Raw genomic sequence first — 12,703 nt, forward strand, 5'->3', positions numbered from 1 at the left:
CCAGATGAAAGGTGTTGTAAAGGCGTGAATGTGCTAATGGCGGTCATTCGCATCGCTTTCTATGTACAAGGGCCATTCATCTGCGATTCGCCTCTTATAATCACGTCACCTTCGGTGTGCAAAGGCCTTTATGACCTGGTTCTTTTAAGTCTACAGCACAAAACATACAGCGCAACCAGTGTAGTCTGATTCACGAACTAATGACTCTAATGAGCCGGTTCTTTTAAATCGACACTTCAAAATATACAGTTCATCCTTCTGAACGAATGACTCTTTCATTTGGTACTTTTTAGTGAATCCAAAACTTGCTGACCAACAAGCCATTCCTTTCGTCATGTCCAACTCAAAATGAAACAAGAATTGTTACTGTATGTGTACATAAAAAGAATGAGCATTTGATTAAAGGAATTACTTGATATGAGTGAACGTGTAGTTAAAGCTACACATTATACGTTTTGCTGTAATAAGTGGTATTTTTATCAAATCAATGAATTGATAAAATATCTTCATTAAAAAGTATGTTTAAACACACAATTTGCAGGACCCCGTTAAAATACGAAAAGATCTAATTATTTGGTAACAGGCTGCAGAGGGCCGTAACTTTTGCATTTTTTATTTCCAAATATTTCTTCCTCAGAATTACTAAAAGAATGTTAAGGGAATCGTTAAGGAACCGGAATTATTATTATTATTATTTTATCCCCTTTTCTCCCAATTTGGAATGCCCAATTCCCACTACTTAGTAGGTCCTCGTGGTGGCGCGGTTACTCACCTCAATCCGGGTGGCAGAGGACAAGTCTCAGTTGCCTCCGCTTCTTAGACCGTCAATCCATGCATCTTATCATGTGGCTCGCTGTGCATGACACCGCGGAGACTCCGCATGTGGAGGCTCATGCTACTCTCTGCGATCCATGCACAACTTTCCACACGCCCCATTGAGAGCGAGAACCACAAATCGTGACCACGAGGACGTTACTCTACCCTCCCTAGCAACCGGGCCAATTTGGTTGCTTAGAAGACCTGGCTGGAGTCACTCAGCACACCCTGGATTCGGACTCGCGACTCCAGGGGTGGTAGTCAGCGTCAATACTCGCTGAGAAATTGAACTGAAATAGTTTAATTGCTTACGATTTTCATCCCCATCCCGCAGATTCACTCTCTTGCTCAGACACACTGGGTCCCCCTTGCATGTGTGCTGCTGTTTCAATTGTTACGTCCCTCCCCAGTCTAGGGGTTGGGAAAGGGGTAAAAAGGAAAGACTTTGTCAGTTCGAACCAGTCTGGCAATTCTCTGTTGACCTCTCTCATCAACAAGGCATGTCCATCCGCAGAACTGCCGCTCACGGGATGTTTTTTGTTTTTGGCACCATTTGGAGTAAATTCTAGAGACTGTTGTGTGAAAATCCCAGTAGATCAGCAGTTACAGAAATACTCAAACCAGCCCATCTGGCACCAACAATCATGCCACGGTCCAAATCACTGAGATCACATTTTTTCCCCCATTCTGATGGTTGATGTGAAAATTAACTGAAGCTCCTGACCCGTATCTGCATGATTTTCTGCACTGCACTGCTGCTACACGATTGGCTGATTAGATAATTGCATGGTGCCAGACAGGCTGGTTTATAATGTCATTTAAAACTAAATTATTATTTGTTGCCACATGACAGATGCCAGTAGCATTTCCTTGTTGTCGAAATTGTCTTTTTACTACTTCAGCAAAATGAAATGAGATGTCGAGAACTTTCAACAAATTGCACACTATTTTCTCATTCTCTCATCACCGTCTGCATTTCATCAGGTCATACTAAAACACTTTGCTGGTTCGTCTGAATGTTTTGGCATGGTGTTAGACAAAGCAAATGATTCACTTAAAATCAGGGAACAGAAACATTTCCAAAAGTGGACATCAAAAGGAGCGAGTCTGACAAGAAACGTCCAAGCAAAGTCTGAAATTTCTGTGAAATTTCTGCTGGCCAATGGGATGGAATCCCAGGGCAAAGTATCTTGTTTGGACTGAAAACGAATGGAAGAGGGAGAGGAAGGAAGGAAGAAAGAGAGAAGCCTGCAGAAGGGGTCAGATAAAAAAAGAATGAGAAGACAAAACTCCAGAACGTCGCTGGATGTTTGACCAGAGGGGGCCCAACCAATCAAAAGTTCTTCTCTCTGATCTAAAGAGCGTTTATCAAACATCTAGAGAACCAGAGACCAGCTGAAGTCTGAGCTCATAGTGGTCCTTATCCAAAACATATTGGAGAGTCTTCATGCCAAATGTTACTTTAACAGGACCAGACATGAACTTGTAGATGACTAGCAACAAGTTACCCAACCAGACCAGAGTGCTGAAACCAAAACCCTGTCTTGTCAAGATTATACAATAGGTAATTATGGTTTAGCCTGTTTTAAGCTTCTCTGACAACTTTAAAAGCAAAACTAAAAGGCTGAACTTTTCCAGCAAAGACCAACATAATTTGTCATAATTTTCTCACCCTCATGTTGTTTCAAACCCATTTGACTTTCTGTAACATTAAAAGTATTAATGCTGCTCTTTTTCTATACAATGAAAGTGAATGGTAACTTAGGCTAAACATCTCCTTTGTGTTCCAAAGCAGAATTGAAATCATATGGGTTTGAGGGTGAGAAAATGATGATAGCATTGGGTGAACTATCCATTTAAGCCTAAAAAAAGTTCAAGGATTTGGAAAAATTTTAAACAAAACATTTTCAGTCTTTTTGATCCCACTACATGATGAGTTTCAAGGTGATGAAGAAAAATCCCAGAACACTTATTAAGGATTTAAAGTTTAAGTAAGAACTCCTTGGTTTTCTTTTCCCCACCCAATATTCCAGGTTGTGGGGAGGCTATTTTCAGCTTGAAGACGTGACATGTTTGGCTAACTCGACAGCCGTCCTGGGGGGTGGGTGATGGTTAGCGTTACGGTTGTCATGGCAACCAAACAAAACTGAGACGTGTACTTCCTCTCATTGCCGGCTGTCAGAACAACGTGAGAATGGGACATGTGTTGGGAAATAGCTGGCTCCTTTTGCATTGACCTTCCTCACATCTCGCTTTTTCCACTCTGTGAAACAGTCAATACTTGTAGTTCTAGATAAAGCCACTGTAAAATATTTTAGTAGAATCAGAAGCATACAGCATGAGTATTAGATCTGGGAGTTTTCAACCATGCCAAAGCCTTTCTGTGATCTCCACAGATAAAGCAAGGAGACTTCAGAGGAGGTGACCTAATTCCTCGGAGCCTAAAGGATGCTGGGAGCTTCACTGATGGGCTGCATTGATCAAGAGATTGGAAGAAATCGTACTCCACTGGTTCAAGAAAATCCCCTGGGCTTTCTTGAAAATGCTTTACATCGCATGTTAATGGAACAGTTCACCCACAAATAAAAAGAAAATGGAAATTTTGAATAATGTTCACATTTGACATACAGTGACAGTGGTGATGTTCATTGCCAAGCTTTGAAATAATATAAATACACCATAAAGTAGTCCATGCAACTCCTGTCCAAGACTTCTGAAGCCATAAAATAGCCTTTTTTTTTAAAATATATATTGTTTTCCAATAACTTTTAGTAGGGGTGTTTTACATACATTAGGGCAGGGGTTTTCAAACTTTCTGATGCCAAGGACCCCAAACATGATGATTGCCTTATGAGGGATCCCCTTTCTAAAATATAGGAAGTATAATCATTTTATTTATTTTTTTTAATTCTCCATGGGCCCCCTTGCTCCCCATTGTAATCATCCATGGGTGAACCCCAGTTTGAAAACCCCTGCAATAGGGGAAGTATTTCAAGATTCCTATAAATTCATTTTAAAAAAATGCTGAATAAACCATGTTAAATGAATTAAAGGTGCACTCAGTAATTTTTTCCCCAGTAAAAAAAGTTTTACTCCTAAAGAAATGAATTGTAATTTTGAAACATATGTATAAAATCATGACCACTCACATGAGATGAGGAATCTAGTCATATAAGTAACATTATAAAAACTGTTTTATTCTACATGGGGTGGGGGATGCCCTCATGGGGGCTGCCATTTTAGAATCACATGAACAACTGAATACTACTCACATAATCTCAGTAACCGTCTTATTATCGGACACTTTCACTCTTGGATTAAATTAATCATGGCTGATTGTGAATAGTGAATTTCTACAATGGCATCTGTCACTGAAAACTATTGATTTTGAATGATGATGCATCCACACCACTAGGTGTCACTGTAAGTCCAAGATGACAAACAAAAAGTTACTGAGTGCACCTTTAAATATAGTTTATAATCAAATTTAATCTCTCTTAATTAGCATAAATCACCTTTGAATTTAATTGAAAACCAGTGAATTGTCAATTGAATCAATTTGCTGTGATCCTTTAAAGATTCAAACCCCTAGTTTTAAGATTTTAAATTTCAGTCTCTCACACAAAGTTACTGCATGACTTCAGAAGACTTGGACAACATCTCACAAGTTGTATGGACTTTTATGGTGTGTTTGGTTCTTTTTGTTTTCTTCTCTACAGAATAAAGTCAGTCATATGAGTTTAGAACATCATGAGGGTGAGTAAATGATGATGGTTTTTGGGTGAACTATCCCTTTAAGAATGTTATGCTGCATTTACCAAAAAAGCAAATGGTCACCTTTACGTTTTGTTTTTTTAAGTCCATCGGAAAAGTTTACTTCAACCAATTTTCAAAGCGACCCAAACTTATCATGACTTTAAACTTACCTCCGCCATAAAATGATCCATACGCACAGGAAAGTAACAACAGGCGTCTTAGATGATGTGATATCAAAAACAGACTTGATTTCTCAACGGTGGCTCAGACAGAACAACGACTAAAATGAAACCACACAAAGCATCTAATGACACTGTCTGACACTCTTAAGCTCTTACAGGAAAGAACCAAAGCCCTGAAGGCCGAATCTATGACTCAAGTCAAAACAACTGGACGTATGACCATGTGGTTCAAAATGAGATCCGTTTCTGTGTTGTCTTTCTTCCTGGATTCTGTTTCCTAAACACGACATTATTGTCTCAGGTTTAAATGTAAAAGTTTAAACTGAGCTTGGATCAAGTGTTATGAGAAAGGGTGTGCGTGACTGAGAAAGACCTTCGAGGAAGAACACTTACAGGTCATAGTGTTGGTTCCATTTGGGGTCCAGAGTGTTTCTCACTGTGTCTGTTGAGTGGCATTGTCCTGAACCGTCCACCACCACTTTTGCGAAGGGGTCTGGCAGCCCTGCAAAATATAGAAACCGTATTTAGTGAGACTTGCATTCATTTTTTGATTATAATTAAATAAATAGATAAGTAACATGTTAGGCTGCTTATTTAAAAAATAGTAGTACTTTACTCTTTACTTCCAAAAAGTGTGTAACTTGTTACTTGTGACAAATATCGGTCAATATGATATTTTTTTTTTAAGTAACTGGACAGGTCTGATTAGGCAGATTTTGGATGCAGACAATTTTAGACTTGTTTTTTATCTTTTCTTTTAAACAGAATACACTTTTTTCTATGCCAGGTCTCAAAAGTACTAAATGGCTATCCATTTGTTCTACTATACCATACAGTTGTGCTCAAAAGTTTGCATAACCTGGCAGAAATTGTGAAATTTTGGCATTGATTTTGAAAATATGACTGATCATGCAAAAAAAAAAACTATTTAAGGATAGTGATCATATGAAGCCATTTATCATCACATAGTTGTTTGGCTCCTTTTTAAATCATAATGATAACAGAAATCACACAAATGGCCCTGATCAAAAGTTTACATACCCTTGAATGTTTGGCCTTGTTACAGACACACAAGGTGACACACACACAGGTTTAAATGGCAATTAAAGGTTAATTTCCCACACCTGTGGCTTTTTAAATTACAATTAGTGTCTGTGTATCAATAGTCAATGAGTTTGTTAGCTCTCACGTGGATGCACTGAGCAGGCTAGATACTGAGCCATGAGGAGCAGAAAAGAAATGTCAAAAGACCTGCACAACAAGGTAATGGAAATTTATAAAGATGGAAAAGGATATAAAAAAGATATGCAAAGCCTTGAAAATGCCAGTCAGTACTGTTCAATCACTTATTAAGAAGTGGAAAATTTGGGGATCTCTTGATACCAAGCCAAGGTCAGGCAGACCAAGAAAGATTTCAGCCACAACTGCCAGAAGAATTGTTCGGGATACAAAGAAAAGCCCACAGGAAATACAGGCTGCTCTGGAAAAAGACGGTGTGGTTGTTTCAAAGAGCACAATACGATGATACTTGAACAAAAATGAGCTGCACGGTCGAATTGCCAGAAAGAAGCCTTTACTGTGCCAATGCCAATGACAACACCTTGACACGCCTCACAGCTTCTGGCACACTGTAATTTGGAGTGACGAGACCAAAATAGAGCTTTATGGTCATAACCACAAGCGCTATGTTTGGAGAGGGGCCAACAAGGCCTATAGTGAAAAGAATACCATCCCCACTGTGAAGCATGGTGGTGGCTCACTGATGTTTTGGGGGTGTGTGAGCTCTAAAGGCACGGGGAATCTTGTGAAAATTGATGGCAAGATGAATGCAGCATGTTATCAGAAAATACTGGCAGACAATTTGCATTCTTCTGTGAATGACCCCAAGCACAAGGCCAAGTTGACCTTCCAGTGGTTACAGCAGAAAAAGGTGAAGGTTCTGGAGTGGCCATCACAGTCTCCTGAACTTAATATCATCGAGCCACTCTGGGGAGATCTCAAATGTGTGGTTCATGAAAGACGAACAAGGACTTTGCATGACCTGGAGGGATTTTTGGCATGGAGGCCAAGACGAATGGGCAGCTATACCACCTGCAAGAATTTGGGGCCTCATAGACAACTATTACAAAAGACTGCACGCTGTCATTGATGCCAAAGGGAGCAATACACAGTATTGAAAACTAAGGGTATGCAGACTTTTGAACAGGGGTCATTTAATTTTTTTATTTGTTGCCATGTTTTGTTTTATGATTGTGCCATTCTGTTATAACCTAAAGTTGAATATAAATCCCATAAGAAATAAAAGAAATTCGTCTGCTCACTCATGTTTTCTTTAAAAATGGTACATATTTTACCAATTCTCCAAGGGTATGCAAACTTTTGAGCACAACTGAACATTGATGTCTAATTTTACTTGATGCATTGGAACTTTAGCATAGTGGCAATTTTTGTTTTCTAAAAAAAAAAGGCAAAACAGAATATTGAAAGTAGAGTATTAGATTTGTAATATCGGCTATTGGTTGTGGGACATAACGTAAAATTAATTCTTCTCTATTCGTATTTGGCAAAATGTAATTTCAGGGAATTTCACTGCACAAACCCATTTATGTTCTATCCATTTTTTTTTTACTTCTCTTTTTCATCAGTCATCCCGGCCCCAGTCTCTCCTCCCACCCCCACCAGCGTCTGGCTGTCTGTTTGAGGGGATATCTGATCAGCGTTTCAGATGTGGGCTTGTTTGCTTGTGTTTGACAGGGTAGAGAGAGAGAGAGAGAGAGAGAGACAGGCAGAAAGAAACTATAGTGTGTGTGTATGTATGTATGTATGTATATATATATATATATATATATATATATAATGTGTGTGTGTGTGTGTCATCCAGGGGTTGCTTTGTCTGCCCGAACTGACCCACATTTCTGTCTCTCAGGGGAAGAGCACTAATCTATCTCGTTGCTCACTTTTAACAGATCAATCCCAGCTAAAAAACTGGGATGAGATACAGCGACAAAAATAGAGCGCTCTCGCTGTTAACATGCATTCAGACACACATTCTCTCAGAATTTAAGGTCAAATACTTACGAAAGAAGTCTTTCTTCACCAGGTTTTTTGCACAAAGCACTGCGGGAAAAAAGAGAAAAAAACAAGCATTGTTTATTTAGTAATTTGCGGCATCACATTAGATTTAGAACACTGTCGCAACTCATGTTATATCAAGTATACTCAGATTTGTATTTGCATCTTTATTTGTTGTTAAATAAATTTTTATATCTGTTTGCAAGACCTTTCTTCTCTCTGTTATTAAGATAGCAGCAATAAATGTGTGATTTTGTGCTTGCTGAGATTAAAAAAATCTGCCCTGAATCTAGCCGCAATCGGTGTTCATAGATTTAAGATGGAGATCGGCCGATTTGGATCTGTGGCAATTAATGCAAAAGTGCAGGGCGACATGTCTCTGTCAAAGCCAATTAGAACATATTTGATGTTTAATGTACAGTTATGAGGAACAGGATTTGAACCATAGAGATTTCATTGTGGGCGGGGCTACACAGCAGAACACCACAAAAATGGAAAACCAAGTGTCTGATAAAATGTCCCATCCCTAGACATAACTGTGATTTAAATTTTTTAACACAGCTTTGATGCAAAACTCTTTTACAAAGATTGAGGCCTTGCACAGTGATGCATCGATATCTTTTGTAATCTCCAAACTCTGTATTTTTAGGATCTCAGTGTGTTAAAAAAGGCAAGAATATGTTTAAATCCACAGTGTGGCTCTTACTGCGCTCAGCAATCCCTGATCATGCTCACAATGTATTAAAGATGCAAAGCAAAAAAAAGCTCTCTGATCCACATCCCACTGTTGGCCTACATTCAGCTTAATAACTCAGAGTTACAAAACAAAACAAAAAGCAAGCCAAAGTTCTGTAGACTTCAAACTGGCCTGAGCTGTCAGCTAACCCAAGCACATTCTGTTTTAAGCTTCCAACATGACACAAGATCCAACAAGATCTTTCTCCTACCTCGAAAACTGTGAAAATGTCAGGAGGTTAAGAAACACCTTAGCGCTATTAAAGGTATGGTGAAGAACAAAGCTGGAGAGGTTTCACCATTAAGAAGATCAGCATATCAGTTATATTTGTGCCACAATATACCACCACAGTATCTGTAAAGTGTGTACTGAACTAGAAGCATTGTGCCTGTTGGCTCTTCTGCTACATTTACACTGGGATGTTCATGGTTGGGGTAACTACCTCAACTTTCCAATCGCAGAGTGCTTGCAAGCAGCTCCTAAAAGCCAATCCTGACGAAGGAGGCAGGACATGGCAGGACATGGCAGAATCTGGGTGCAAAAGCAAGTGAGCAGTCTAAAGTTCTGAGCGCTCGAGGAGCATGTACGAGGAGAAAGAGAGAGTGAGATCTTGCACGCAACGCAAGATGGAGTAACAAAAATTTCAGAATTCTGTCCAAATGTTGTGATCAGCACACATTCAAACTTTATTAGACTTTTATTTGCTGAAAATGAATTCACCTTTGCAAGAAGAAACATTGCCTTACAAAACTGAGTTCAAGTGCATGCAAAATAACTTTGGAGCACTCAAAATATCTTGCACCTTCAAAATATCATCTTGCGCACTCAAGATATCATGTTGCGTGCTCAATTTCATTTTGTGCGTGCACAATTGTGGCACAAATATAACGGCAAACTATTAAGGTCAATTAGATAGGCTAAGTGTGAGAAACGTGGGTTCTCTGACATAAAAACATTTCACAAGCCACTTTGGGTTGTTCAGGTATAAGGGACAAAACAAAGGGACAGGGACAAACTACCATTGTCTTGGATATTTTTTTCAATGGCTGATACCGAAGCTGATATCTAAACAGAAGGGATCCTGATAGTCAATATAATGTTATTATAATGTCATGCCAACAAGCGGCACTGTATCATTAAAATTTTGTAGCACAAAAGATGCAGGTTTTATGTGCCAAAGTTTGACACTTAAAGGTATAGTTCACCCAAAAATGAAAATTCTCTCATAATCTTATGCCATCCCAGATGTGTATGACTTTCTTTACTCTGCAGAACACAAATTAAGATTGTTAAAAAAATACCTCAGCTTTGTAGGACCTCAAAATGGAAGTGAATGGGTGCCAAAAGTTTGAAGCTCCAAAATCCACATAAAAGTAATCCATAAGACTCCAGTTGTTAAATCCATGTGTTCAGACACAATATGATAGGTGTGGGTCGAGTAACAGATCAATATTTAAGTCATTTTTATAAAAAATTCTCCTCTCTGCCCAGTAGGGTGCGATATGCATTAAGACTGTGAATCACCAAAAACAGAAGAAGAAAAATGGGAAACTGAAACTGAAGTGGAGACTGACTGAGGCCTTGTCCACACTAATACGTTTTCGTTTGAAAACGCATATTTTCCTCTCCGTTTTGGCCTTCCGTCCACACTGAGATGGAGTTTTTGGCCGTGAAAATGGAGCTTTTTAAAAACGCACTCCAAAGTGGATACATTTGAAAACTCAGTTTTCACGTTGTAGTGTGGACTGTGAAAACTGAAGCTTTTGAAAACAATGACGCAGTCATGTGACCCATTCAGTCCAAAACAAGATGGTGGACGACGTCGTATCGCAGTTGTTTTGGCTACTCTCCAGTTTGATTGCATTATTAAAGATTAATGTCAGTTTGTACATACTTCAGCTTACATTTCTTCAAAGGAGATGGGATGTTTACTTGCAGTTGTTGTTCAGCGGTGGAACGCAAGGACAGTTGCGTTTCAGATTGTACATTGCTGCGATGTTTCAAAGAGGCGCAAAGTAAATAAACGCCTGACGGAAATGATGCATGTCGAACAGGGACGTTTCAGTGTGGATGAGCAACTTTTGGAAAACTCTAGTGTGGACGAAGAGAGTTTTGAAATGAAAACGCCATTTTCAAATGTATCCGGATTAATGTAGACATAGCCTGAGCAGGGAGGAGAATTTATAGTAAAAAAAAAAAGGACTTAAATACTGATCCGTTTCTCATCCACACCTATCATATCACTTCAGAAGACATTGATTTAACCACTGGAGTATCTTAATGTTGCCCATATGTGGATTTTGGGGCTTCAAAATTTAGGCACCCATTCACTTACATTGTAAGGTCCAAAAGAGCTTAGAAATTCTTCTAAAAATCTTCATTTATGTTCAGCAGATGAAAGAAAGTCATACACATCTGGGATGGCATGAGGGTGAGTAAATGATGAGAGAATAAAACTTTTGGGTGAACTATTCCTTTAAGATTAGGCCTTTGGTAAAATCCATAACCCTAAGTATTAGCACATTATCAATACAATTAAAACATTTACTCAATAATATAAACAATATGCAAGTTCAGACTTCTTTTAAACGTCCAAGGGTGCATGGCGAATCGATAATCTCACAATGGGCAAATATCAGTAGATAAATATATTAATCTATCACTCATAAAAACATAAAAGGGACATACAGAGAGAGCGAGATCGAGAATGCGCTGTTTAGGGAGACGAAAGAAACGCTAAACGAGGCCAGACAGATATTTGAGTGAAAAAAGAAAAGCTAAAGAAAAAGGAGAGGACGGACTGCAAAAAAAAGTGACGACAGGAATGAAGGGAAACTAGAGACCCAGCAGACCACATTCAAGGTATTCAAACTAAACCAAAACAGTTCTCCCCACCAGATGTAGGGAAGCTGAGATGCTCAAGAATAACTGGAATGTGTGGAGGAGTTTAAAGAGCCGAAAACTGTTCACGTGCAGGTGAGTCGCAGACTTTACTTAGCAAATCTAAACAGAAACGGAAACACCCATACCGCGACTGCTATTGATTCAGTCTGCGGCTATCCATCAACACAAGCACAGTGAGACTCCTGCAAGCTCTACAAATATTCTAATAGTTTTAGAAATAAAATATTAACAACTTAAATGGTCACACTGAATGTGACTCGTTAGGCCAAAACAAGCTAAATGAGTCTAATAATCCGTACAGGGAGTTTAAAGAGTATGGGGGATGAAAAAAAGACATTTCAATGTATTGCAATATTTTACTCCACTACAACGTACTAATATTTTAACACCAAAAATCTATGTTTTTTTGTATTTCCATGTTAATATTTCTGAGGAAAAAAAAGATTTATTAGGCATACTCAAGCTTAGTCCAATTATCCACATGAGTTAGAGTTTAAAGAGTCAAAGAAAAGCAAAGTGACTCTTCTGCAGGGTTTAAAGAGTTGCACCAGGTGATGATAATGTCGAAAAAGCTTGATGAGACTGGATCTGAATCCTCCAGAGACAGCGAGACAGAGAACAGGAGGGAACGGATAAAAAGGAAACATTCTCGCTTCACAGTCGAGCAAGAATGTCTCTCTACAAACATCCCTGGGAATGTTTAACGTTCCAGTAAAACCCACCTCATCATTCCACCATCTGGAATGAATCTCTCTCTCACACACACATACACATACTGCCTTCAGCACCTCATCTACACTTCACTCCCTCCATTAATTATTGACATGAGACAACAGTGTCTGTATCAGAGACTAATTAAAAGAACCGGTGACAGAACCTTTGGGAGCAAGAATGAACTAGAGAGAACAAATACTGTAAGAAAAAACTATTCGGTTCATGAAGAACACAAACATTACATTTATATTGAGCATTTAAAGAAACTACCCTCCAAAGCGGTCCTAATGCAAAGGATGTTTTCTAGCATACATTTGCTCTATTTTGTAATTGTTTGTCTATATAAATGAAGTAGACAATGTCTTTGACCGTTGTGACGCATCTTGCTTTTTTCTTTGCGTCTCGTACGCCTGCGTTCTATTCTGTTGTGCTGCATTTAGCCATTTGTGAAAGCAAGAACGCATCCTGAGAGAACGGCTCCTTTTAGAGCTTACATAAGATGCTAGATACTTAATTTAACATT

At 38.9% G+C, this 12,703-nt stretch overlaps 2 protein-coding genes across 3 annotated transcripts in view; one reads left to right on the forward strand and one right to left on the reverse strand.

Annotated features, from left to right (window-relative positions):
* LOC127450051 (testis-expressed protein 33-like) overlaps nucleotides 1-12,703 on the forward strand; it is a 304,945-nt gene that overhangs the window by 129,788 nt on the left and 162,454 nt on the right. The window lies entirely within an intron of this gene.
* LOC127450018 (E3 ubiquitin-protein ligase SMURF2) overlaps nucleotides 1-12,703 on the reverse strand; it is a 74,156-nt gene that overhangs the window by 35,085 nt on the left and 26,368 nt on the right. For both annotated transcript variants that reach the window (XM_051713716.1, XM_051713715.1), the window contains exons 2-3: nucleotides 7,833-7,871; nucleotides 5,148-5,256 (exon numbers count right to left, since the gene is read on the reverse strand). In XM_051713716.1, coding sequence (XP_051569676.1) covers nucleotides 5,148-5,256; nucleotides 7,833-7,871 — 148 coding nt within the window. The remainder of the gene's footprint in view (nucleotides 1-5,147; nucleotides 5,257-7,832; nucleotides 7,872-12,703) is intronic.

This window comes from Myxocyprinus asiaticus, chromosome 13 (genome assembly GCF_019703515.2).
Source record: "Myxocyprinus asiaticus isolate MX2 ecotype Aquarium Trade chromosome 13, UBuf_Myxa_2, whole genome shotgun sequence".
In the NCBI taxonomy this organism is placed as follows: domain Eukaryota; kingdom Metazoa; phylum Chordata; class Actinopteri; order Cypriniformes; family Catostomidae; genus Myxocyprinus; species Myxocyprinus asiaticus.